The sequence below is a fragment of the Actinia tenebrosa genome, unplaced genomic scaffold (assembly GCF_029948245.1).
Source record: "Actinia tenebrosa isolate PJP-AT-01 unplaced genomic scaffold, QUT_ActTen_1.0 PGA_scaffold8__29_contigs__length_14323225, whole genome shotgun sequence".
NCBI lineage: Eukaryota > Metazoa > Cnidaria > Anthozoa > Actiniaria > Actiniidae > Actinia > Actinia tenebrosa.
This window is the reverse complement of record NW_028292585.1, coordinates 5,744,086-5,766,118: the sequence shown is the minus strand read 5'-3', so window position 1 is coordinate 5,766,118 and position 22,033 is coordinate 5,744,086. Positions and strand designations below refer to the sequence as shown.

At 39.1% G+C, this 22,033-nt stretch overlaps 3 protein-coding genes across 4 annotated transcripts; 1 reads left to right on the top strand and 2 right to left on the bottom strand.

The window, feature by feature from the left end:
• Positions 1 to 639: 639 nt before the first annotated feature.
• On the bottom strand, positions 640 to 6,899 carry LOC116287723 (uncharacterized). 2 transcript variants are annotated; one of them, XM_031694412.2, is made up of 2 exons: positions 6,524 to 6,899; positions 640 to 2,756 (listed from the first exon to the last, which is right to left on the bottom strand). In XM_031694412.2, exon 2 carries the CDS (start codon positions 2,750 to 2,752, stop codon positions 1,196 to 1,198), a length of 1,557 nt encoding a protein of 518 aa, XP_031550272.2. In that variant the 5' UTR covers positions 2,753 to 2,756; positions 6,524 to 6,899; the 3' UTR covers positions 640 to 1,195. The 2 variants fall into 2 exon arrangements, with proteins under 2 accessions (XP_031550272.2, XP_031550273.2); XM_031694413.2 differs by lacking the exon at positions 6,524 to 6,899 and adding an exon at positions 3,712 to 3,845.
• Positions 6,900 to 10,585: 3,686 nt separating this feature from the next.
• On the top strand, positions 10,586 to 18,380 carry LOC116287721 (uncharacterized). Its single transcript, XM_089024242.1, has 10 exons — positions 10,586 to 10,755; positions 12,507 to 12,757; positions 13,388 to 13,499; positions 14,263 to 14,385; positions 14,765 to 14,887; positions 15,255 to 15,377; positions 15,827 to 15,958; positions 16,413 to 16,560; positions 16,684 to 16,792; positions 17,052 to 18,380. The coding sequence occupies exons 1-10, from the start codon at positions 10,659 to 10,661 to the stop codon at positions 17,190 to 17,192; spliced, it is 1,359 nt and encodes a 452-aa protein (XP_088880368.1). The 5' UTR covers positions 10,586 to 10,658; the 3' UTR covers positions 17,193 to 18,380.
• Positions 18,377 to 21,360, bottom strand: LOC116287695 (uncharacterized). Its single transcript, XM_089024241.1, has 2 exons — positions 21,245 to 21,360; positions 18,377 to 19,976 (listed from the first exon to the last, which is right to left on the bottom strand). The coding sequence occupies exon 2, from the start codon at positions 19,956 to 19,958 to the stop codon at positions 18,510 to 18,512; it is 1,449 nt and encodes a 482-aa protein (XP_088880367.1). The 5' UTR covers positions 19,959 to 19,976; positions 21,245 to 21,360; the 3' UTR covers positions 18,377 to 18,509.
• Positions 21,361 to 22,033: the final 673 nt, after the last annotated feature.

The window sequence follows — 22,033 nt, the reverse complement described above, 5'->3', positions numbered from 1 at the left end:
ACTCATTGCTTAAACTAAAGCCAAAAGGTTTTCTTTTTGTTTTAATAATTCCTCGAGCAAAGCGAAGACATGTAATCAGAGATAACATACTTTTGGAAGTAATAACCTATTAAAACTTTCTTGGTATCTATTTACCTCTTGACTTGTTATCTGCTGTTCAGTGTTCATTTGCTTACGTAGTCAAGTAACTATCGTGTAAATTGAGAGAAAGAATAACTTGATTTTCTTCGTAAATATCCGATAGCCGTTTCATGGGGACTTCAGTTGCTCGAGTTGTCTTTGCCTGGGTTTGTGATCCGCTTAACAGCACAACTCCCTGAAAATGGACTCTTCTAAAAGCTTATAATATTTCTATAACTTGTCCTAAAGCCCCGTTTACACTAGCGATTTTTGGCAATTTTTGCTGCGATTTTTTTTTTTTTTTTTTTTTTTTTTTTGTTGCGATTTTGTCCATAATAAATGATGGTAAAGAATTTACTTGCTTAAGTTTTTTTTCAGGATACCAAGATTTTCCTAGACGAATGTCTCTTTTGAAGAATGAGACAAAATATTTCATATTTCCGAAAATTGCCACAAAAATCGCCAGTGTAAACGGGTCTTAACGCTTATGGCCGTGCGATTTAGTGATGTTTTCGAGTGTTGTCGCGACCATTCCACTAGTTTATTTTCCACGTAAACCACGTAAAAATGTCATTAATTGATCATGATGAATAAAATGTTTCCTGGATGAAAGCTACAATCAGGGCCTTTACCTCTTATCTAAGGCTATACTAAATATCATTTTTATTATGATTATTAATATTCATCATAATGTCCCTGCATAACAATTCACATTATTTGTCCTGTAAGAAATGTTGGTTAATATTTTAGGAGTGCCTTCCATTCGTTAAAAATACAATTTCGTCCCTGACATTCGAAAATTATATTAGTATAGGCGTATCACACAATATATGGCCAATTTCCTTCTATAGAATGCTTTGATTTTATAAATGTGAGGATATATGAATATGACGTTGAATTCGAAGTTTTAAAAAACTTAAATTGCAGTTATGATTTGTTTATGGTTTAAAACATTGCGTTATGCACTGTAAAATGCGTGACATACCAAGATACCTTGAAGTCTCCTGTAGACACTCCATATCCAATTGGCACATGTGTTTTTTACTATTGTTTGTGGTGTTGACCAATCTTATCCTCAGTCAACTCGACCTTGACCTTTCTTGGAAAAGAGAGATAGGAAGTATGTCTTGTCGGATATTTTGTTGGATGCATCCGGAGAAGCCTCGGCAACACGGGTAACGCAACCTCCTCCCTTACAAGAATAAGTGCACTTTTTTCCGTGGCAATTGAAAACACAGCCACCTCCATCACATATTTGATGGCAATTCTTGGTCCCACTCGCACAGTCCATGCTGCAACTTCTGCCGTTACAACGTTGTTGACAGTTGTCAGATGTGCAGGCCATACGGCATTGATTCCCTGTGCAATCCTGAGTACATTTTTTAGACTTGCACGTCATTGCAATGCATTTGCCCCTCTTGCAGGTCTGTTTGCAAGAATTTGGTGTATGGCACTTTAAGCGGCATCTTCCTTGGGCGCATGTCTGGTCGCAGGATCCATAGGGCTTAGAGCCCTTACAGCTCAACGCACATCTCTTTTGGCTGCATTCCTGTTTACACCGTCCGGATTTCATATACTTGCACTCTCCAGGTATTTTAGGCAGGACAGTCGGAGGACTGATTGACCTGCAGTTTCCTGATGGACACAGCTTGAAGCATCGCCGAGCATTGCACTTGAATAGACACCCACCACCTTGGCATGACTGGTAGCACTTTTTCACTCTGCTTCTGCACTCCATGGTACAAGCCCCACCAAGACAGACTTGATTGCACTTCAGAGCTGTGCATCTCATAACACATGCACCTCCACCGCATTCCTGAATGCACATCCTAGAGTTGCATGTCATAGGGAGGCATCTACCTCCCGGGCAATTCTGCCAGCATTTACCGTTCTTGTTATTACATCCTAAGACACAGTTTCCACCGAGGCAAACTTGGGTGCTGCCCCACCCTAGTGGCTTAATGTTGTCATATAATATATCACATTTTCCTGGTAGACATTTTTGGAAACACATGTTGTAGCTTACACTGCTGCACTCGTTCATTTTACTCCTGGATGAGGGTCTTGTAAGGCTGGTTACTATTGGTCTGTTTGAAACTCTGCATTCTCCATTTGATCCACACGTGCGTTGACAAACCCTCCCTGCGCACATCATAAAACATTTTCCTCTGCTGCAGTACTGCTCACAGTATTCCACTCCTTTAGGGCACACCATTAAGCATCCCCCTCCCTGACAACTTTGAATGCACTTCCGAGCGCTCCCAGGACAAGTCATGTTGCAGAAACCTCCTTCACAAGACTGTTTGCATCTCTCGCCATTGCATTCCATCTGACAGCGACTCTGAAGGCACGATTGAGTGCATTTATGAGAATTGCAGACCATAGTCTTGCAGCCACTAGCGACGCACCTTTGTCTGCAAGGTTTTGAAGTGGCACAATTCATAGAGCAACCTGCTCGGATACACTTTTGATCACAGGCTTTGCTGTGTGACCTGCAGTTGATATCAAGGCTCCCGTAGATAAAGTGCTGTCGACACGCTCGGGATTTGTAAGAAGTGCAACTGTTGACAAGCTTGGTTGGATTGACAAGAACAGGAAAGGTAGCAAGGACCAAAAGAAAGAGGACCTTCATGTTACTAGAAAGAAAAAAATTTACAATCAATCCTGATAAGATTATAAATGGATAATATTAAGAAATATTTGTTGACAAGAACAAGAAGCACAGCACAGGACCAAAAGAAAGAAGAAGACTTTTCTGTTGGTGTAAGGTTTTCTCAATCTACAGTCACCTCTCGTTACAGCGGACATCCTCGGAACCTTCACTTGGTGTCAGTAATAACGAGCGTTCGCAATTAGCGAGTTTTAATTATGGTCATTCATTTGCGAGTATTTTTCACCGGGGAAATTGCTCCTGTCCACGATATTGGGGCGTCCATAATATCGGGGTGTTCGCATGCAAGGCGAGTGTTGACTGTATCAGGAAATACAGTTGTAGAAGAGACTATTTGAAATTGACTTTTTTCCTGATAAATTCAACATACATGATAAATGCATATATTAAAGGTCACAGAGCCGTAATATATACTCACCAGAATGAGACGCTATCAGTGAAACTAAGCAATATGGTAATGAGATTATATATATCCCTCAGGTATTGAATTATCATCTAATTATCAGCGCATGTCAACATTCAACAAATTCACAGACACCATTTTGCGTATAACGACTAATTAATGCAGATGTAAGCTGCGCTCGTGAAAATCATAGAATAGAATCCAATCAAAATAAGGCTTTATTTGAGCGAGAGATCCATCGGACAAACGTAGTGCGAGGTCGATACTACACGTTATTCACACCGTATGTAAATTGGCCAATTAGTGCAAATATACTCTGGGTGCTATAGATTCCTTGTTGTTCTCTTTTCTCTATTGTTTTCTTACAATACAAAATGTAATATTCTTATGGAAAAATATATTCCCAGAAAAATATCATGGTACCTTAGTTCAATAGCTCAACCTAGAAGTTGACTACGAACATATATGAAACACTGGAACAAAACTAAGGGCTAACTATGAAATATCTCTTACTTACACGTTTTTCAGTCACTCGTTTCTTGCTCTCCTATTCCCAAAGTATAAATTGGATTCTATATCCAATTCAAACTTGTTTTTAAAGCGATATATTTTTACTATCAATACCAGTCTATAAGAAAGCACTGCTCTATTCTCTGCAGTCCTGGTTCTGCAGCCAAAAAATCAAGCCACAGTTATTTAGTGAATCGAATTTGAGATGGATATTTAATGAGTTCTCCAAAAATACACATGCAGCTATTTAAAAGGTCACGATTTTTAAATATTTTCTAACCAGCCCAAGTAAATAAGGAAAGGATTTGAACGTGTTTTTTTAACATGGAATCATCTGGAAAATTCTGATTTTTTCAAGCTGATGCGTAACACAGCCACCTCAAGACTGATAAAGGGTTTGGTTGAAACAAGTTAACGACGGATAAAAGAAAAGAAAAGACAAGGCAAGGCAAGGCAGGAGAAGAGAGGAGAAACTGCATTCAACTTACGTTTCGTACTCTCCTTCGTTGCGCACAATCGCCATTGGCAAATCAGAAGAGATCTTGCATTTATTTGTTGCACGGACGCTGCGGGTAACACTCTTTGGTCTGCGCGAGTAGATATTCAGTTGCCCCAGTAATATATAGATCGATAAAATAGCAATATGGAGACATATTACCGAGAAAAAAAGAGAAGTGAGAACCCTTGCCATAAAACTGTTCCTGGGCATTTAACATTATGAAAGCGCACCTCTACTTATCAAATATTTTTTCCCTCTACTTTTCAATTGATCAACTGATAAAATGTCGATTGAACGTAATATATAAGCAAAGATTAAAACATTACTTATTATCTTCTCTCTGCCTTCTCTCCACCTTCTCGCCATCTTCTCTCCACCTTCTCTCCATCTTCTCTCCACCTTGTCTCCACCTTGTCTCCACCTTCTCTCCACCTTCTCTTCATCTTCTCTTCATCTTCTCTTCATCTTCTCTCCACCTTGTCTCCGCCTTGTCTCCACCTTGTCTCCACCTTGTCTCCACCTTGTCTCCACCTTGTCTCCACCTTGTCTCCACCTTGTCTCCACCTTGTCTCCACCTTCTCTTCATCTTCTCTTCATCTTCTCTCCACCTGCTCTCCACTTTCTCTCCACTTTCTCTCCACCTTCTCTCCACTTTCTCTCCACCTTCTCTCCACCTTCTCTCTACCTTCTCTCCACCTTCTCTCCACTTTCTCTCCACTTTCTCTCCACCTTCTCTCCGCCTTTTCTCCACCTTCTCTCCACCTTCTCTCCAAATTCTCTCCACCTTCTCTCCACCTTCTCTTCATCTTCTTCCCGCCAAATACAAGTAAGTTTATGTCAGATATCGCCTTACAATATATTTATTGTTTCCGTAAAGGATATCCATTGCGGTTTTTCTCATACCGACATTCCAAGATCTACTCCTTAAACTACCGGATGTTTGGTCTAGAAATAAAGGATGCACTATAAGATGCCAAAATATCACGTTTTATGTATTCCTTCTCCCCTCCTTTATTTCACTTCTCACCCAATAAAAAAATGAAGGGGTGAACGCTTTTTATTTTCATCCAAACACGCGAAATTTCTCGTAAGTCCGTCCGTCCGTCCGTCCGTCCGTCCGTGCATTCAGATATCCAACTCGTCGATCTTACTGAATTCCTTCCAGAGTAAAAGAATACGATCCGACATTGGCTGTAACTCGGCAGTTTTCACGAATGTCCAGTCGTTAATAAGTGCATATATGTGTTTTGTTTTGGAGCTTAGGAGTGTTTTTGTTGACCTTCCGTCATCTGGTTCAACTTATCTCTGATTACGAACATAGCCCTAACATAAAACAAAATACCTTATCCTCCTCTGGCATATTAGACCACCCAAAAAACCCAAACAGCCCCTCACTTTTCACCTCTATTCAATCTATCACAGCTGACGAGGAAACGTAAACATACACCATTTTTGTCTCTAAGTGGATATTTTTCCCGACTTGATATTTTATCTCCAAGTCATCAATGAACTGGTAATGTTTGACAGTACAACATTCTAGAAGCAAAGTACAGTTATGTCAAACCAGATTGTTATCTATCATGACATTCTTCTGGAAGTATATATACTGTGGTGTATTGATAGAAGGGGTTAAGATGCAGCTGACTAACACAGATATGCTTAATACAATTAAGATGGCATTTCGAATCCTACTGACTATAATAAAACCTTCCTCTTCCTCACAATAACCATCAGGCATCCAAATGGACGTAAATAGAGAGGTGTTCGTATCATAGACGTCTGTTTGTTTGTAAATACTTACAGGCAGGACCAAAAAAAAATTGGTTCTTAATAGAGAGATGTCCGTATTATAGAAATATGTTTAATTGTGAAGAAGTGCAGCGAGGACCAAACGAAGTGTACACGATAGAAAAGTGTCCATATTATAGAAGTCTATTTATTTGAGAATAAGCGCAGCAGCCTGACCAACTCGCAGTGTCAAAGAAAGGGTCCTTATATATTATAGACGTCTATTTATATGTTAAATAATAGAGTAATAATGTCTGCACCGAACCCGGGTTAGGCAAAAATTTCAAAATCAAAACTTTGAAAGAAATTTTTATTCGAATATTGGCTACGCGTTCGGTGATGATTCTCTTTCACACGATATAATTTTCATGTAACTCAGATATTTATCTCCGGACATTTCGGTCTATTTTTACGCTACATTACGGACTCTACATTATGAATGAGAACATTTATAAATAAGGTATCCAAGTGCCAAATGTACACATAGCATGTATAGCATTTACACCCCGTATCAATTCAATAAACTACTTACATCTCAGTCTATCGTTTTACTTTGGTCTTCAGTTCCCCTTGAACAAGTAGTCCTGTTTAAAAACCAGAGATTTAAGCAAACACCGAAGTTCCTCGCAGACAGTGGTAAGAAATATTCCAGTCGAGAAACTATAAATGCCTGGCCTGGAATCGAAATATTCCCCGCGCACGCACGTGGTTGAGGTGTCACAAAGCACGAGTCTTCCCAAAGATGACAATTTCCTCCAAGGAATTTGTTTGAGATAAATGCTTTCTGTACAAAAAAGATAACAGCTTGAAGGATTTATTTGGAATTAGACGACTGTCACAAACTCACCAGTGGGGAGGGGGAGTGGAGGAAGGGAGAGGAGGGTAGGCGACAAATATTTCCATCCTTAGTTTAGATTTAATTTTCCATCCTTCCTTCCTCTGCGTGAAGTGAAATTTCTTTTATTTTTTGAACTCTAGCTTTCCTTCTGTCATGATAGCGTTAATTGATTCACGTCTTGCCCCATCCTACCCCTGTGAGATTTCATAGTGTGTCATGACAATTACCCCCCATTCTACCCCTGTAAGATAATATGTGTCACTGATAATTACCCCCATCCTACCTCTGAGAGATCTTATGCGTTATGACAATTACTCCCAACCTTCCCCTGTGAGATATTGTGTGTCATGACAGTTATCCCCAACCTACCCCTGTGATAGCTTAATGCAAGGTCATCTTAGTCTACCGTGACCTGGGATTATCGCCAAGATTATTCAATCTCTTTTAAGATCCGCTTTCCACACAACAGAACGTCCTTTGTTGCATACCGTTCACGGAAAGCAATATGGTGGCCTCTGATATCTCAAGTGTGATTCGGAACTGTTATCGAGGCCAGTGCACTTGGACCGAGTAAGCCAATACATCATGACAGATCTTATCAATAAACCTATTCCTTTTGGCAAGATGATGGAGTGCTTCTCCAAAACCGAATCGTCTGCTATACTCTAGGGATATTTAAGGTGACAGAATGAGAAACTCTTTAAGGGTTTCCCATTTGTTGGTTTTTGGTCGACACGTTTTTTCATGTCTGAAATGCAACGCGTCTGGTTTTGTGGTTCGACCAATCAGATTGTGCCGTTGCTTTGCTCATTTCCATAAACGATCCCGACGTCAGTCTGTCTGTATTTTGGTATGGTTGCTATCCTATCTTGTTGCGTCCGTTGTCAACACGGTAATCGAAATTCGACGATTCATGATAATCAATTAAAAAGTTATAAGGGAGGATTTGAAGTAAAAAGAGGTATGGCTTTTTTAAATTAGTGTAAGTATTGTTATTCTTATTGAAATTAGTATAATTCAGTCTAAAGTTGCAAAACGTTTGTACAATAAAATAATTTATCTCTAGGAAGTCGCGCGCTTAGGTAGCTATATAAGTTGGCATTTGAAGTTTGCTTCCCATCTACCCCGCTGGCAAAGTCACCTTTTAATTCCCCCAAACGATACAAAGAAAGGAGACTGATGAAGTCGTGTGGTTTTATCTTTTGTAATGCCGCTATCAAAGAAAATCTTTTTCTCTCTCTCTCTCTCTCGTTGAGGGAAATTAAAAGAAGACTTTGCCAGCAGGGTATTCCCCAGCCCACACCAACGGCACATACATCTACTACGATAATCAATATGTCGTTCTGAAATATGTAACATCAGGGATTAGCTCCTGGTAACATCTGGAGTCCCTCACAGCTTCATTTTGGGTCCTTCAGTTATTTCTAGTGAACGTAAACTGACCGTAATATGCCAAAGTATCTAAAGTTATCTAAAAAACATTGCTTCGTTTGAGGACCTCCTGCGTGTTGCGCAAACCGACTGTATTCTTTGCTAGCTTCGTTTGGTTTTATAACTTGAGGCATTTTATGTTGTTTCTGTTGAGTTACGTAAACACAGAGTCACAATAATGTACAGAACCGACTATCGAGACTCATTAAATTCGGGTTCCATCTAAACAAGTCCTGCATGTATTAAACGGCCATGGATTCTAGAATGGAAAATGGTCTTTACTTTTTTAAATGTTGATGAATGTAAAGTAATCAACATACGAAGAGAAAGAATTTTGATCTTCTGTAACTATATATTTGATTGCCACTAATGCAGCTTAATATTCCAGAAAACAAAGTGCGATAGAGATTATTTAATTCTTAGTGATAACTTGTTGAACCTCAAATGTATGGATTGAAACACAGTAGAAACAGCACAATTGCCATTCTTGAATGTTACTGGTACTGAGAAAGTCAAGGTGAAAACCTGGAGATTCTAAGAGAAAATAGCCCTCTAATAAAGGTGTGATGTGACCTAAACATGAAAGGCATCGAGACAAAATTGGTAATTGCGCCATCGACATGTTTTTAACTTCGATTCGCGCCCATTTCGGCTTGTTTTTCAACATTTCTACAAATAGTTAATCATGAAATGACTTCCAAATATTTTATCATTTAACCAAATTTTTTTATTGTTTGTTTACTTAGCTTGCTTTTGTAGTCATGGCAACTGAAACTTGTGGCGCAAACGAGAATGAAAAAGTTGAAAAAATGGCTACTATAAAAACAAAATAACGATTTTTGTTAAGATATTAAAGAATTTTATCTGGTAAGAGGAAACAGCAATCGAAAGTAACTTAGTTTGCCACTAATTGACGTGCTGAATATTTTCATTTATGATATTAAGTTATTTATGTAATTCTTATTGCAAACGATTTAAGTTAAGTGACGTATATTTACAGTTTCTTCTCATAGAGCGGAGGATAATGTCATAAATAAATGGAAAATGGATATTAAAACAGAAAAGATTTACAAAACTACGTCGAATAATAATTATTTACGATAGATAACATACAAGTGCAAAGTTTTGTAGGCTACGGTCTACTGAGGTCTACTGTTCATAAACCAGTACTAATTGTGCAAAGTTGTTTTAGTTCACGGATATATGGGATGCACTCTAATGAAGAAAATAGGTTGTCTGACTGATACAATAGTAAAACAAGAGAAAATTCTGGAATAAAAACATCCTTGAGTACGCAGGCATTAATATTAATATCTATAAATAAACTTAACTAGGTCCGACATTATGTAGAATCTGAACCTCAAAGAATATCTGAACATCAAAGACCAAACTTTAAAATATTTTTTAAGATGACTCCTCTTATTCTTGTTTTCTCGTTTACAAAGAGATTATAGTTGGATTTAAAAAAAATTTCTAGCTTTAATAAAGCATGAAACATTAGCATTGCATCTAATGAATATCCTTTTCTATTCTACTGAATTTTAATGTCCAAGCCGCCGAGTATTTTATTATCTCCTGCAGCAGCTGGCGTTTAAGAAATTGTCCGGAGGCCGTAAAAGCAGAAATTATCGCATAATTAAAATGGCAAATCAAAGAGGGACAAAAACAAGAATATTGCATAAATACATCATTAAAAATCATGACTTTTTAGGGGGAAAAATTAATGTTTGGGAATGAATAAACAGGTAATCGAATTAACTAGTTCAATCCCGAAAGAACTTTTAAGTTCTTTTAAGTGCTTAAAAGCATTTAGAATACAGTAAAAAAATATCTCATTTGAAATAAAGCAAATGTTTTTTTATTTTTTTTATTTTTAACTTCATCTTCATAATTTGAGCTGACTTCGATTTACTTCATAATTTGACTATAAAAGACTTTTCACAAAGCCAGAAATGAACTGTGAAACGACATCTTAACGTTAACTCTACTATACAATAGTAACCTTTCTATAAGAGGTATCATAGAGTAAAACTTAAGCATTTTAAGAAAAAGGATTTTTATGTCAACTTCGTACTATTTTCTATTTTTTAATATTATATAATATGTCGTTTCGTACTATTTTCATGTAAGCCAAGACTCCACAAGTTCTAGAATATATAGTTTCTTATCTAAAGCAAATCTTGACACAGCGTTTATCATTGTTTGTGTTTACTTTCGTTTGGTGGGCGGCTGAACGATAAATTATGAATGGATTCTTAGGTCTTGCAAGTATAAATTATTCATAGTTACATTAGTGAAAAGCTTACCCTTTACAAGTCTGTCGTTGATAGCAGCCATCGACAATAAAGAAATTAGCTGGAAATGACCAAATAACTGATCCTGAAGGCCGGCATGAAGCATGAAGAACGGCTACCAGATGAAGAACCGTTTAGTGGGTCAAAATTGGAATAGCTTTCTTTTTGTGCTGGTTTCTCTCCTTATCGTCCAGTTCCAAGGTAAGGTTAACTCCTCCGTGAAAAGTTTGAAGAAATAAGAAAGTCAAATTTAAAAATAATAATTACGCAATATAGGTTCTTAAACATACTTAGATAACTTTTTAAACCTTAGTTCTTGATATAAGAAATTCTCCATTTTATTTTGATTAATAAACCACGCACTAGGCATGGTACCGAAGAATATCTGGAAGTGTTTGGAAGAACTAGGCTCAAACATAATTGAAAGTGCTTTTCGCTATTTTTTAACTCGCTAGTATCGCGTCAAAAACATCTCGGATATTTCTAAATTTAGCACATGTAGTAACACAAACATTTAGGCTTTTAACGTTGTATTCAAAATTGTATTTTTAAGTCGAGGTTGCCGTTACGGGCCGATTTTCTAACAGCCGTTTTACATAATATCGTGATCTTGTTTGCTCAAAATCAGTTAAAATCGATTTCCTTGAAACTTCATATTCTTGGTAAAAAGATTGTCATAGTTTTGCCGGTCGGCGCGAGTTTGGAGAAAAGTCACCGAATTGCAGGTACTTGTTTAGCAAGATGTACCTATAAAAACGAAATTCATACAGGGTGTCAGCTCATGCATATTCATTCCACAACATTAGGATTTTCATTCTCATGGTGAAGAGTCCTTTAACTTAGAACACTTTAAAAAATAAGAAATAAATGGAAATCTAAGTCAAGACATGCAAACAAATAACCAACGTTTGTTGAGAACGAGAGCAATTTTTCCCGACGCCGAAGGCAGAGACACTAATTAATCATGATATTTAGATTTAGTTTAATTTTAGACTTGAATATAGAGTTTCTCGCGCTGTGATTGGTCGAGCGACGATAATCACCGCTGGAGCGGTAATTATGAGGTTTTCTAAAGTTTTCCAGATCGGAAGTAATGCAAAACGTTTTTTTAGTCCTGAATTTGGACTTTTCTCTGATATTCAAGTCTAAAATCATAGTAAAACAATTATTCCCCTCAGGCTGAGTGATTATGTTGATATTTAACTCGCCGCTCGGAGACTAGCTCGCCGCTCGGCAAATATTCCACCGATAATGTTGAATAATGTTAAATAACCAAGTTCAATAATTGTTTTATCATTCAGATTATTATTTTTCCATTGGTTTTTTGTGCTTTGATTGTTTTTGCTATTTATCAAACATACCAAGTCACAGGGAAAAAAGCCATATTGACAAGTGCAACGTTACTGCGCATGAGCAGAACTATTATTTGCAGCAAAACGGCTTTGCACCGTAATACGCATGAGCAGATTATCATTTGTAGGTAGTTATTTGCAGGTATCTCGGCCAATCAGAAGGAAGGGAAAAAATAATTTGAATGATAAAAACTTTACGGAACCGCTTGAGAAATTTTGGCATTAATTATCTCTATTTAGACCCTTTAGCAGCATACAATTTGTCATCATTCAAAATTACGTTGCTGGCCCTAAACTGTGGAATGACCTGCCACTTCCAATTAGGAAAAGTTCTTCAATCCAATTATTCAAAAATGAACTGAAAACTCATTTGTTCAAGAACTTTGTCTCCTCTGGTTCAAAGTGAACATCAATGAACTATGACATTTCATTAATATTGTAACATACGCCTGTTATTTATTTTATTTTTTATTGTGAAGTGCCATGAATTTTGATATGTGCGTTATACAAGTTCGATTATTATTATTATTATTATTATTATTATTATTATCATTATTATTATTATTGTTATTATTATTATTATTGTTATTATTAAAACAGAAACCCTTGGAGATTGCAAGAATATGATCTTACTTCCGAAGCAACAAGGCTACTATCTACGTCATCACAGTGTTCAGAACTTGACTGACGTCACAAAAGACGTTTGCCAGATCACGTGTTACATGCACGAGTCATGCATGTCGTATAACTACTGCACGAGGTCTGCTATTTGTGAGATAAACGATTCAGATGAGTACCGTCACCCCGATGACCTCGTAAACAAAGAGGACTCAGTGTACGTTGGTACAGATGTGAGTACATCGTCTACTATTTTCACAATACTGGAACTGGGTATGGTTTTCAGCGATCTCGCTCTGGAACAGGGTATGAATTTCAGCGATTTTACTCTGGAACAGGGTCAGGGTTCAGAGGGCTCAGTGGCACATCCCTACCCTAAACGGGCAAAAGTCCCCCCCCCCCCCGGGCTTTTTACATGGGAGTAATCTCCCCGGCCACCCATAGATAGGTAGTCTAGGTGGTCGATTCAAAGAGATAGATACCAATAGAGTGTGCGCAACCGTTTGACTCAAAATCCCTTGAGATATGAATAATAATGTAACAGCCGCCATCTTGGTTGATCTAACAAGAGAAGCTAATGAGGAATGCTTTGTTATCGTCAACCAAGATGGCGGCTATGACGTAACATGCACATGCTCTATATATGTGAACTTGTTAATATTAAAATTGTTGTTGGAAGTGATAAAACGTAATGGGTGTAAAAGCTTGTTATTCTTTATCCAGTATCCACCTGCCATTAAGTAAGGACAAAACACTTTTTCAATGCGATTCCCCAAATAATCCCTTTTGACAATTTTGACATCCAAATATTTACTAACCTTTCTCAGTTGTCTTTGATAATCTTTGTGCTTTTTGTACCTCAGAATGCCTGCAAGAGTAGCCCGTGTCCTAGCAACGCCACCTGTACACCAAACTTTTATATCAATAGCTACACATGCCTTTGTCCACCTGGTTTCAAAAGGCCACTATGTACAGGTAAATTCAAATTTTTTCTTGTGTTTTTTTTAGTTGATACATGGCACGCGACTCTTTAAGAGATGACTTGCACGGGCCTGCTCTTGTTTACTTTTGATAGATCGCCTTTATGTTAATTAAGTTGTGCATATTCAATTAAACTATGCATGTGAGTGCACCTGGCATTTTGTTTTGACACGGCGCTCGTACTTTCTCAGTAACGTTTATCTTGCTTGTGAAGTATGGCTTACACAGATGTAAAATGTCCCAAATTTATCTAGTACCCTGAAACAACCTCTGGGCTGATCAAAGTCAGGGCAAGGCTTACTTACAGATTGAACCCTGAAACAACCTCTGGGCTGATCAAAGTTATGGCACGGCTTACTTACAGATTGAACCCTGAAACAACCTCTGGGCTAATCAAAGTCAGGGCATGGCTAACTCACAGATTGAACCCTGAAACAACCTCTGGGCTAATCAAAGTCATGGCACGGCTTACTTACAGATTGAACCCTGAAACAACCTCTGGGCTAATCAAAGTCAGGGCATGGCTAACTCACAGATTGAACCCTGAAACAACCTCTGGGATGATCTAAGTCAAGGCACGGCTTACTTACAGATTGAACCCTGAAACAACCTCTGGGCTGATCTAAATTAGAGCACGGCTAACACACAGATCAAATTTGGCGTGCTAGGTTTTTCGAAGGGATAAAACCCTTCCTTTTCCAGACTCGCGAGCCCTTGTGATATATATTTTTTGATATTATACTCTTTCTTGTTCCAGACATCGATGAGTGTGGCCTAGACTCCCACAATTGTTCCATTAATCAAACTTGCATCAATACCGCTGGATCATTTGATTGTATTTGCAAGCCTGGCTACGAAGCACAAGGAAAGACATGCATAGGTGAATATTCAGACAACAAGTGGATTATCCAAGGATATTTGCAGCCCTTTTTTATGTCACTCATACATAGACCATATATCTCAAAGTAGGGAGTCTATACTAGAACCTAGACTGCACGCGGTCCATCTTGATTTCCTTATTCTCGACAGTACTTACTTACCTTCGATCGCTGGTAGGTTACTGCCATAGTTTGGCCGAGTAAGTACCCAGCAAATACCGATCAATTACCGATTAAGTGCCGAGCAAGTACCGGTCAAGTACCGAGCAAGTACCGAGCAAGTACCAATCAAGTACCGAGCTAGCAGTATCCTTTTCCTTTTCCAGACTCGCGAGCCTATGTGGTATATTTTTATCAACATTATACTCTTTCTTGTTCCAGACATCGATGAGTGTGGCCTAGACTCCCACAATTGTTCCATTAATCAAACTTGCATCAATACCGCTGGATCATTTGATTGCATTTGCAAGCCTGGCTACGAAGCACAAGGAAAGACATGCATAGGTGAATATTCAGACCACAAGTGGATTGTCCAAGGATATCGGCAGCGCTTTTTTATGTCACTCAAAATAGTTAAATTTTTCTTGATATATAGACCATATATCTTAAAGTAGGGAGTCTATACTAGAACCTAGACTGCACGCGATCCCTCTTGATTTCCTTATTCTCGACAGTACTTACTTACCAGAGATCGAAGGTAAGTTACTGCCATAGTTTGGCCGAGTAAGTACCGAGCAAGTACCGAGCAAGTACCGAGCAAGTACCGAGCAAGTACCGAGCAAGTACCGAGCTAGCAGTATCCTTTTCCTTTTCCATACTATCGAGCCTATGTGGTATATTTTAATCAACATTATACTCTTTCTTGTTCCAGACATCGATGAGTGTGGGCTAGACTCCCACAATTGTTCCATTAATCAAACTTGCATCAATACCGCTGGATCATTTGATTGCATTTGCAAGCCTGGCTACGAAGCACAAGGAAAGACATGCATAGGTGAATATTAAGACCACAAGTGGATTGTCCAAGGATATCGGCAGCCCTTTTTTATGTCACTCATACATAGACCATATATCTTAAAGTAGGGAGTCTATACTAGAACCTAGGCTGCACGCGGTCCATCTTGATTTCCTTATTCTCGTCAGTACTTACTTACCTTCGATCGCTGGTAGGTTACTGCCATAGTTTGGCCGAGCAAGTACCGAGCCAGTACCGAGCCAGTACCGAGCCAGCAGTATCCTATGTTTTGTCGCGATGTGTAGCCAAGAAACGTATATTGAAACCTTTGTCATCTATTTATTGGGAATCAAAAATGAGGACTTTTAGCACCTGTAAATCCAACATAAATTCTTACTTCACTGGAGTGCTTCTTGGTCCGATCCAAGATACATATTTTAGCTACTCGTGTTATTGTTATCAACAAATATTCTTTTCTGTTGGTGCAGATATTGATGAATGCAAAATTGGGGCTCACAACTGTTCTGCTGACAGCACCTGTGTGAACACTGAGGGCTCTTTTGAATGTAGATGCAATGATAATGGTTACAAGATGTTGGACAAGAAATGCACGAAAATCCGTAAGTAAACTGAAATATTAGGTCTATCAATCAATGAATCAATCAGATGGATGGATGTATGGATGGACGGACGGACGGACGGACGGACGGACGGACGGACAAACAAACAAACAAACAAACGGACGGACGGACGGATGGATGGATGGATGGATGGATGGGTTAATGGATGGATGGATGGATGGATGGATGGACGGACGGAGGGACGGACGGACGGATGGATGGATGGGTGGGTTAATGGATGGATGGATGGATGGATGGATGGACGGACGGAGGGACGGACGGACGGACGGACGGTCGGACGGTCGGACGGTCGGACGGTCGGACGGTCGGACGGACGGATGGATGGATGGATGGATGGATGGACGGACGGATGGGTGGGTGGGTGGGTGGGTGGATGGATGGATGGATGACCATAAAAGAATAAGATCTAATACTGTGTTCCTCTTATCTTAAGTCGGAGATTATGTTATCACTGTATACACGGCCGGCGAGTGGCTTGCTGGTACTGGTGCCAATGTATTCATCATACTTAATGGATCTCACTTTAAGAAAGAAATAAGCTCTTCAAAAGTACAGCTCTCCGGAGACTTTGACAGAAACAGGTGAGAGCAATGGCTTGATGAACACAAACATCGATTGACATTCGTTAGTTGTATATAACGCCGTAACCGCTACCCTGTTGTTGTTGCTTTTTTTTAATTGTAACTTGCTAATCAAAACTGCAGTGTTGACACCTCAACGATTAACGGACAACTGCCAAATATGGAATCGCTTTCCAAAATAACGATGAGTCATGATGGCACAGGATCGTTTCCTGGGTGGGCCTTGAACAGGGTAAGTAAAAAGTAGAAAAACACCACACCACACCACACCACACCACACCACACCACACCACACCACACCACACCATACCACACCACACCACACTACATCACACCACACCACAACACACCACACCACACCACACCACAACACACTACATCACACCACACCACAACACACCACACCACACCACACCACACCACACCACACCACACCACACCACACTACACCACACCATTGTGTAGTTGAACGACCTTTTCTATTTATTTAGGTCAGCGTCGATAACAAAACCCGACGAATGAGGTACACCTTCCAGTGTAGTTGTAAGTTAGGGTGGTCGGGTTCACCGCTGTCAAGAGACATAGAGCCAACTAAAGACAGTAACGGAAGGCCCATCGTTACTACATACTGAATATCAAGGTTCAGAACACCGTAATATTGTTCGACAGGATCTTGAGTCTTCAAAATTCCATCGGCTATTATGCCGCAAAGTAAAATCCTTATATCCCAGTACATTAAGTAGTGTTTAACGGTCTTGGTATTCTAATGAATAAGGGCAGATTAACCCAAGAGGACCAAAAGACAACATCCCCCTCCCCCTTCTCATTTCCTTATAGAGGGACTTACCAATGATACTTAAATAAATAATATTAGAATGCACCAATTAAAAAACCAACGAAAAAGCAAAAAAATTAGAAATAGCGCAAAACTGACCATTTGATTTCTTAAATAACTCTTAATTTGTCTTTGAAAAATTCAAAAAGCAAACATCAGGGTCCGGTTGTACGAAGGATGGATAGCGCTATCCGACGGGTAAATTTTATCCAAAACTTAGAGTGAAGTCTTTAAAACAGTGAAATAGATATTAGACTAATACACATCAGTAGACCCTAACTTTCTTCAAGTTTATTTCACGGGTTAAATTCCTCATTCTTTTGGATAACAGCATCGACTTATCCACAGGATAAGGATTTATCCATCGGATAGCGCTATCCACCTAGCCTCCTTCGCAGCCGTTCTTAGGGTCGTCACGCAACGTTGAAATAGGTCGTCACGCAACGTTTATTGAAATAGGTGTATGCAATGCTTTCGAATGGTACATCAAGAAATATCGCACGCTTCCTTAAACACACGCACCAGCATTCTGTCAAGTAGTGAATGAAAAAGCAGCCATAAGTATTTACAGCGTCTTTTATCCTTTAAAACTATAACATTATACAATGGAAAATAATCTCTAATAACATAACTTACTATAATTATATTTCAGTATTGGATCAAAGACATATCGGTCGCGAGCGATATTCCATATTTATCGCTCACGATCGGAATGCCCTCGGCCCGTCGTAAAATCAATAGACGAAAGCCACTAACAAAACGCAACGTCTGGAGTCGGTTAGAGCGCACAAAACAGCAAACGCCCCTGTTTTGACGGCGCCAGATTTTTCTGCGGGGCGACCATTTTGGAACCCCTCCTTTTAAAATCCTGATCCGCCATTTTATTGAAGTTGTTTTTCGTGAGTTTTTTTTTCCAAAAATATTTTGCATAGTTAAGATTATATAACACCATGGAAACGTACAATAAAAATGTCGTTGGAAATCATTTAGCAGTAGCAGTGGTACCACATATAATAGCATACCATATTTGGTATATGTAAGTTAAGGTTACAAGGAAAAAAAGAGATGTCACAATGACATTAGCGGAGCCATGGTAACGGTCTAAATAACGACGTCATACGAGGGAGACGGTGCACATTTCTGCATGACAGTCAAATATACAATGCCCCTGTTTAGTCATACAAGCTTGATGACATTCCCTGACGCCTGGCGTGCAGGTCATGTGGCATCCTGGTCCAAAACACATCTGTACGCACGTCTCTGCTTCACATTTCATGGTTCCGCATTCTCCTCCATTACATACTTGAAAGCAAACTTTAGCGTTACATGTCATCAACTGGCAAAACCCACCGGCGCAATTTTGATTGCAGCGTTCCATGCTGGAGCAATTAAGATTGCAATTCCCACCATCACAGGTTTGATTGCACGAGTGCAGAGTGTCAAGCTGGTTACATGTGAGGGAGCACCCCTCATAACTCCTACAGGCTTGACGACACACTCCCCGCTCGATTGAATCACAAACCTTTAAGATCCCAGAACCTGGAGGTCTCGTGCGGACGTACTCACAGTAACCCGCATAACAACTTGGACTGCAATTCTCGGCATTGCAAATCATCTTGCATCCCCCACCAGTGCAATATTGCTGACAGATCCTAGTATCGTGTGACAAACACTTCATAATGCATCCGCCACCTCGGCAAATCTGGCTGCATTTTTCCGACACGCATTCCATTTCACATCCCCCCGCAACACATTCCTGTATGCAGACTCCAGATTTACAGGTTAACTTTTTGCATCCTTTTCCGATACACACTTGACTACATTTATGGTAATCATTGCAATCGAGGTTACAATGTCCTCCGAAGCAAATTTGACTGTGATTGTGTTGAGGATCGTTGTTTAAAATGTTACAATAGCCACGTATACATTCCTGTAAACAGGTCTTGTTTACCAAACCGTAGTTACAGTTTTCTATGACAGCCACTTGGTAAACGGGTTCTCGAGGAACGTCATATATACATCTTCCCTCGCGACAGGATCGTAGACACCGCTCCGCTTGACACAACATTATACAGTTTCCATAGTTACATGTCTGCTTGCAATACTTCACACCACGAGGGCATCTCATTAGGCATTTCCCAGCCTTGCATTTCTGAATACAGAGTTCTGTCCCAGGACTGCAAGTCATTTGGCATCCTGCAACATTGCATTCTTGGTTACAATGCTTACTATTGCATTTAAGGTTGCACTCACTTCTCAGACAATGCTGACGGCATTTTCTTGAATTGCATTCCATTGAATCGCACGAGCCGGCATAACATCGTTGTCGGCATTGCTCTGGAGCAATACAAGAGATATTGCACTTTCCTGCGTGACACAGTTGGTCACAGCTGCGGTAACGTTCAGAAACGTGACAAGTCATATTGCGCCTGCGCACAGACCAATACTGCTGACAGTTTGAATCGCTTTGCAGTGTACATTGAGATTTCTCGTCTTCAATCTCGGAACAAATCGTTATAACGGACAAACAGCTGAGTAATAACACCAGGAGCGCACGACTCATTCTGCTACCTAACGAAGACTATAGATAGAAAAATGAAATCAAATTATATATAGATATGGTAAAAGGAATTGAAAAACTGGATTTAATTAAAAAGTTAAAATGCCAAAGTGTGGAACCCTGTTGCTCGTACGACTAATTGGTGTTAAATGTTACTCGTTCATTATAGACTACTTCAAAATATATTTTGGCTTTTTTTTGGCTTGGTTTAGATTATGATTTGCGGTAGATTTTTCTCTTTAAAGTAAAATCTTCTCTCTCTATCGGCAACTGTAGATAAGACTCTTGCAGATAGCGAGTCGTTTTTCAAGAACAGTGGCCTTTGTTTATTTTGATAGTAGCGATAAAATCAAGACATCACCGGATATCTCAGGTTGATGATGCCTATCACTAGATTCAAAACCCGCGCCCTCTTGAATTGAACCACCTACCGCATCTTATCCCTACTTCGAAAAAAAAAACCCAGATTTAACTAGACCCTCGTAAAATATATTAGTAGGTCGTTCTTCGGGATAGGCGGTACCGGAAAGGTTATTGAGTGGGTGGCAAGTTTTCGTTTAGGACGTCAAAACAAGCGGAAAGGAATCGACATTTGAATTCATCACACTCTGTTCCTGAGAAATGCGTGATTATAAAATAAACAAAATAGAGAATGCAGCTATTCAAGAAGACGTCAAAGAGACTAACTCATTCACCATACAGAAACGCGAATTGCACTTAACTGTTTTGCATTTGATTGACTTGAGAAAATCAGTGAAGTAAAACGTGTGGTTCAAGGGGTATATCACTTTGGCCATCAAGAATGTGTCGTTCATTGATGCCTTGGATAAAGTTATGTTTTTAGTATATTTTTAAGGAATCATTATTTTCAAAATTCTTAAACATATTTTTCAGAACACGATAGTGTTGGTTGAATACCGAAATTCAAATTAGCTGAAGCACATCAAAAATGACAAGAAATTGGACTTACATCCGCAAATAACGAGACAGAAGTTGGACAAAAGGCTAGCTCGAGTTGTGCCTCAAAATTTGGCAAATGTGTCGTTGGAAAACTGACTAAGAATCCCTTTATTTAAATATACAGATGGTTTCTTAATCATGCTACCTTACCTTGGCTATCACATTAGCATTTTGAAACGAAATCACGAACTTATGGCTAATTTTTCTTGACCAGAATTTACGCATTTCTGCCTCAGAGGGCAAAAGGAAGTTAGCTAATTTTTATTTAAATCTTCAAATGAACCTTAACCCAATGTAAGCAGAAAGCAGTTTAGTAAGACCTCACTTACCTTGCGGTAATAGAATATAAGCTAGGTAGATGGTCTTGGAGGTACGTACCGAGAACACTAAAGACTTCTTGAATATTGTTGACAGTTATGACTAAATATATTCCGATTTATCGAGTGGAGGTTTCAAATTACACGATTATGACTAGGTGGGGTAGAGTGGTGGAGCTTTTGCACCGGGTGGTAAACGTTGTATTGCGAGTTAAAAACATTTTCAAGTTCCAAATTACAGCTGTGTTCTTTGTCTACAGACTCATTTACCCAGGTTTCGCGTCGAATCAGTGTCTACTAAATATTCACAAATACCAACGGTAAAGTAAAGAATGAACAACTTCAACAATACAAACACTGTCAAATTCCACGGACCTTCACTGAAACACATGAATATTCCGCACAACATCGAGGCTAAGCCTCGCCAACAAAGAACTCGAAACTGGAGTATTTTCTTAAGCACAAATTATAAACCCTTTTATTTTGAGTGTAAATATTTCAATTTCATTTCAAATCCGTTGGGAAAAAGTTGCTTGGGTATAAACCCCTTGTAGTGATTCCCAACCTGAAGACCAAAACCCTGAAAAGAATTCCCTTGAGGATTGAAGTCTTTTTTAATGTTGTTTGATATAATGCTCATTATTTTGACCCCCAGGTTGGCTCAGATTAGGTGCAAGGGGTCTTCATTTATAGCAATATATTCCTTAGCTAAAAACGAAAAATTAATTAATTATGAGGAATACTATGTGACATTGGAAAACACTGACTTAAATGTAAGGAACTATCGGTTCTTTTCTACTT

Bases quoted from the DNA above. Each gene is read 5' to 3' on its own strand.
- LOC116287723 (XM_031694412.2), bottom strand. From the start codon at position 2,752: ATGAAGGTCCTCTTTCTTTTGGTCCTTGCTACCTTTCCTGTTCTTGTC.
- LOC116287721 (XM_089024242.1), top strand. From the start codon at position 10,659: ATGAAGAACGGCTACCAGATGAAGAACCGTTTAGTGGGTCAAAATTGG. The intron at 12,758-13,387 runs GTGAGTACATCG...TTTGTACCTCAG, and splicing joins CAGTGTACGTTGGTACAGAT to AATGCCTGCAAGAGTAGCCC. The intron at 16,561-16,683 runs GTGAGAGCAATG...TCAAAACTGCAG, and splicing joins GGAGACTTTGACAGAAACAG to TGTTGACACCTCAACGATTA.
- LOC116287695 (XM_089024241.1), bottom strand. From the start codon at position 19,958: ATGAGTCGTGCGCTCCTGGTGTTATTACTCAGCTGTTTGTCCGTTATA.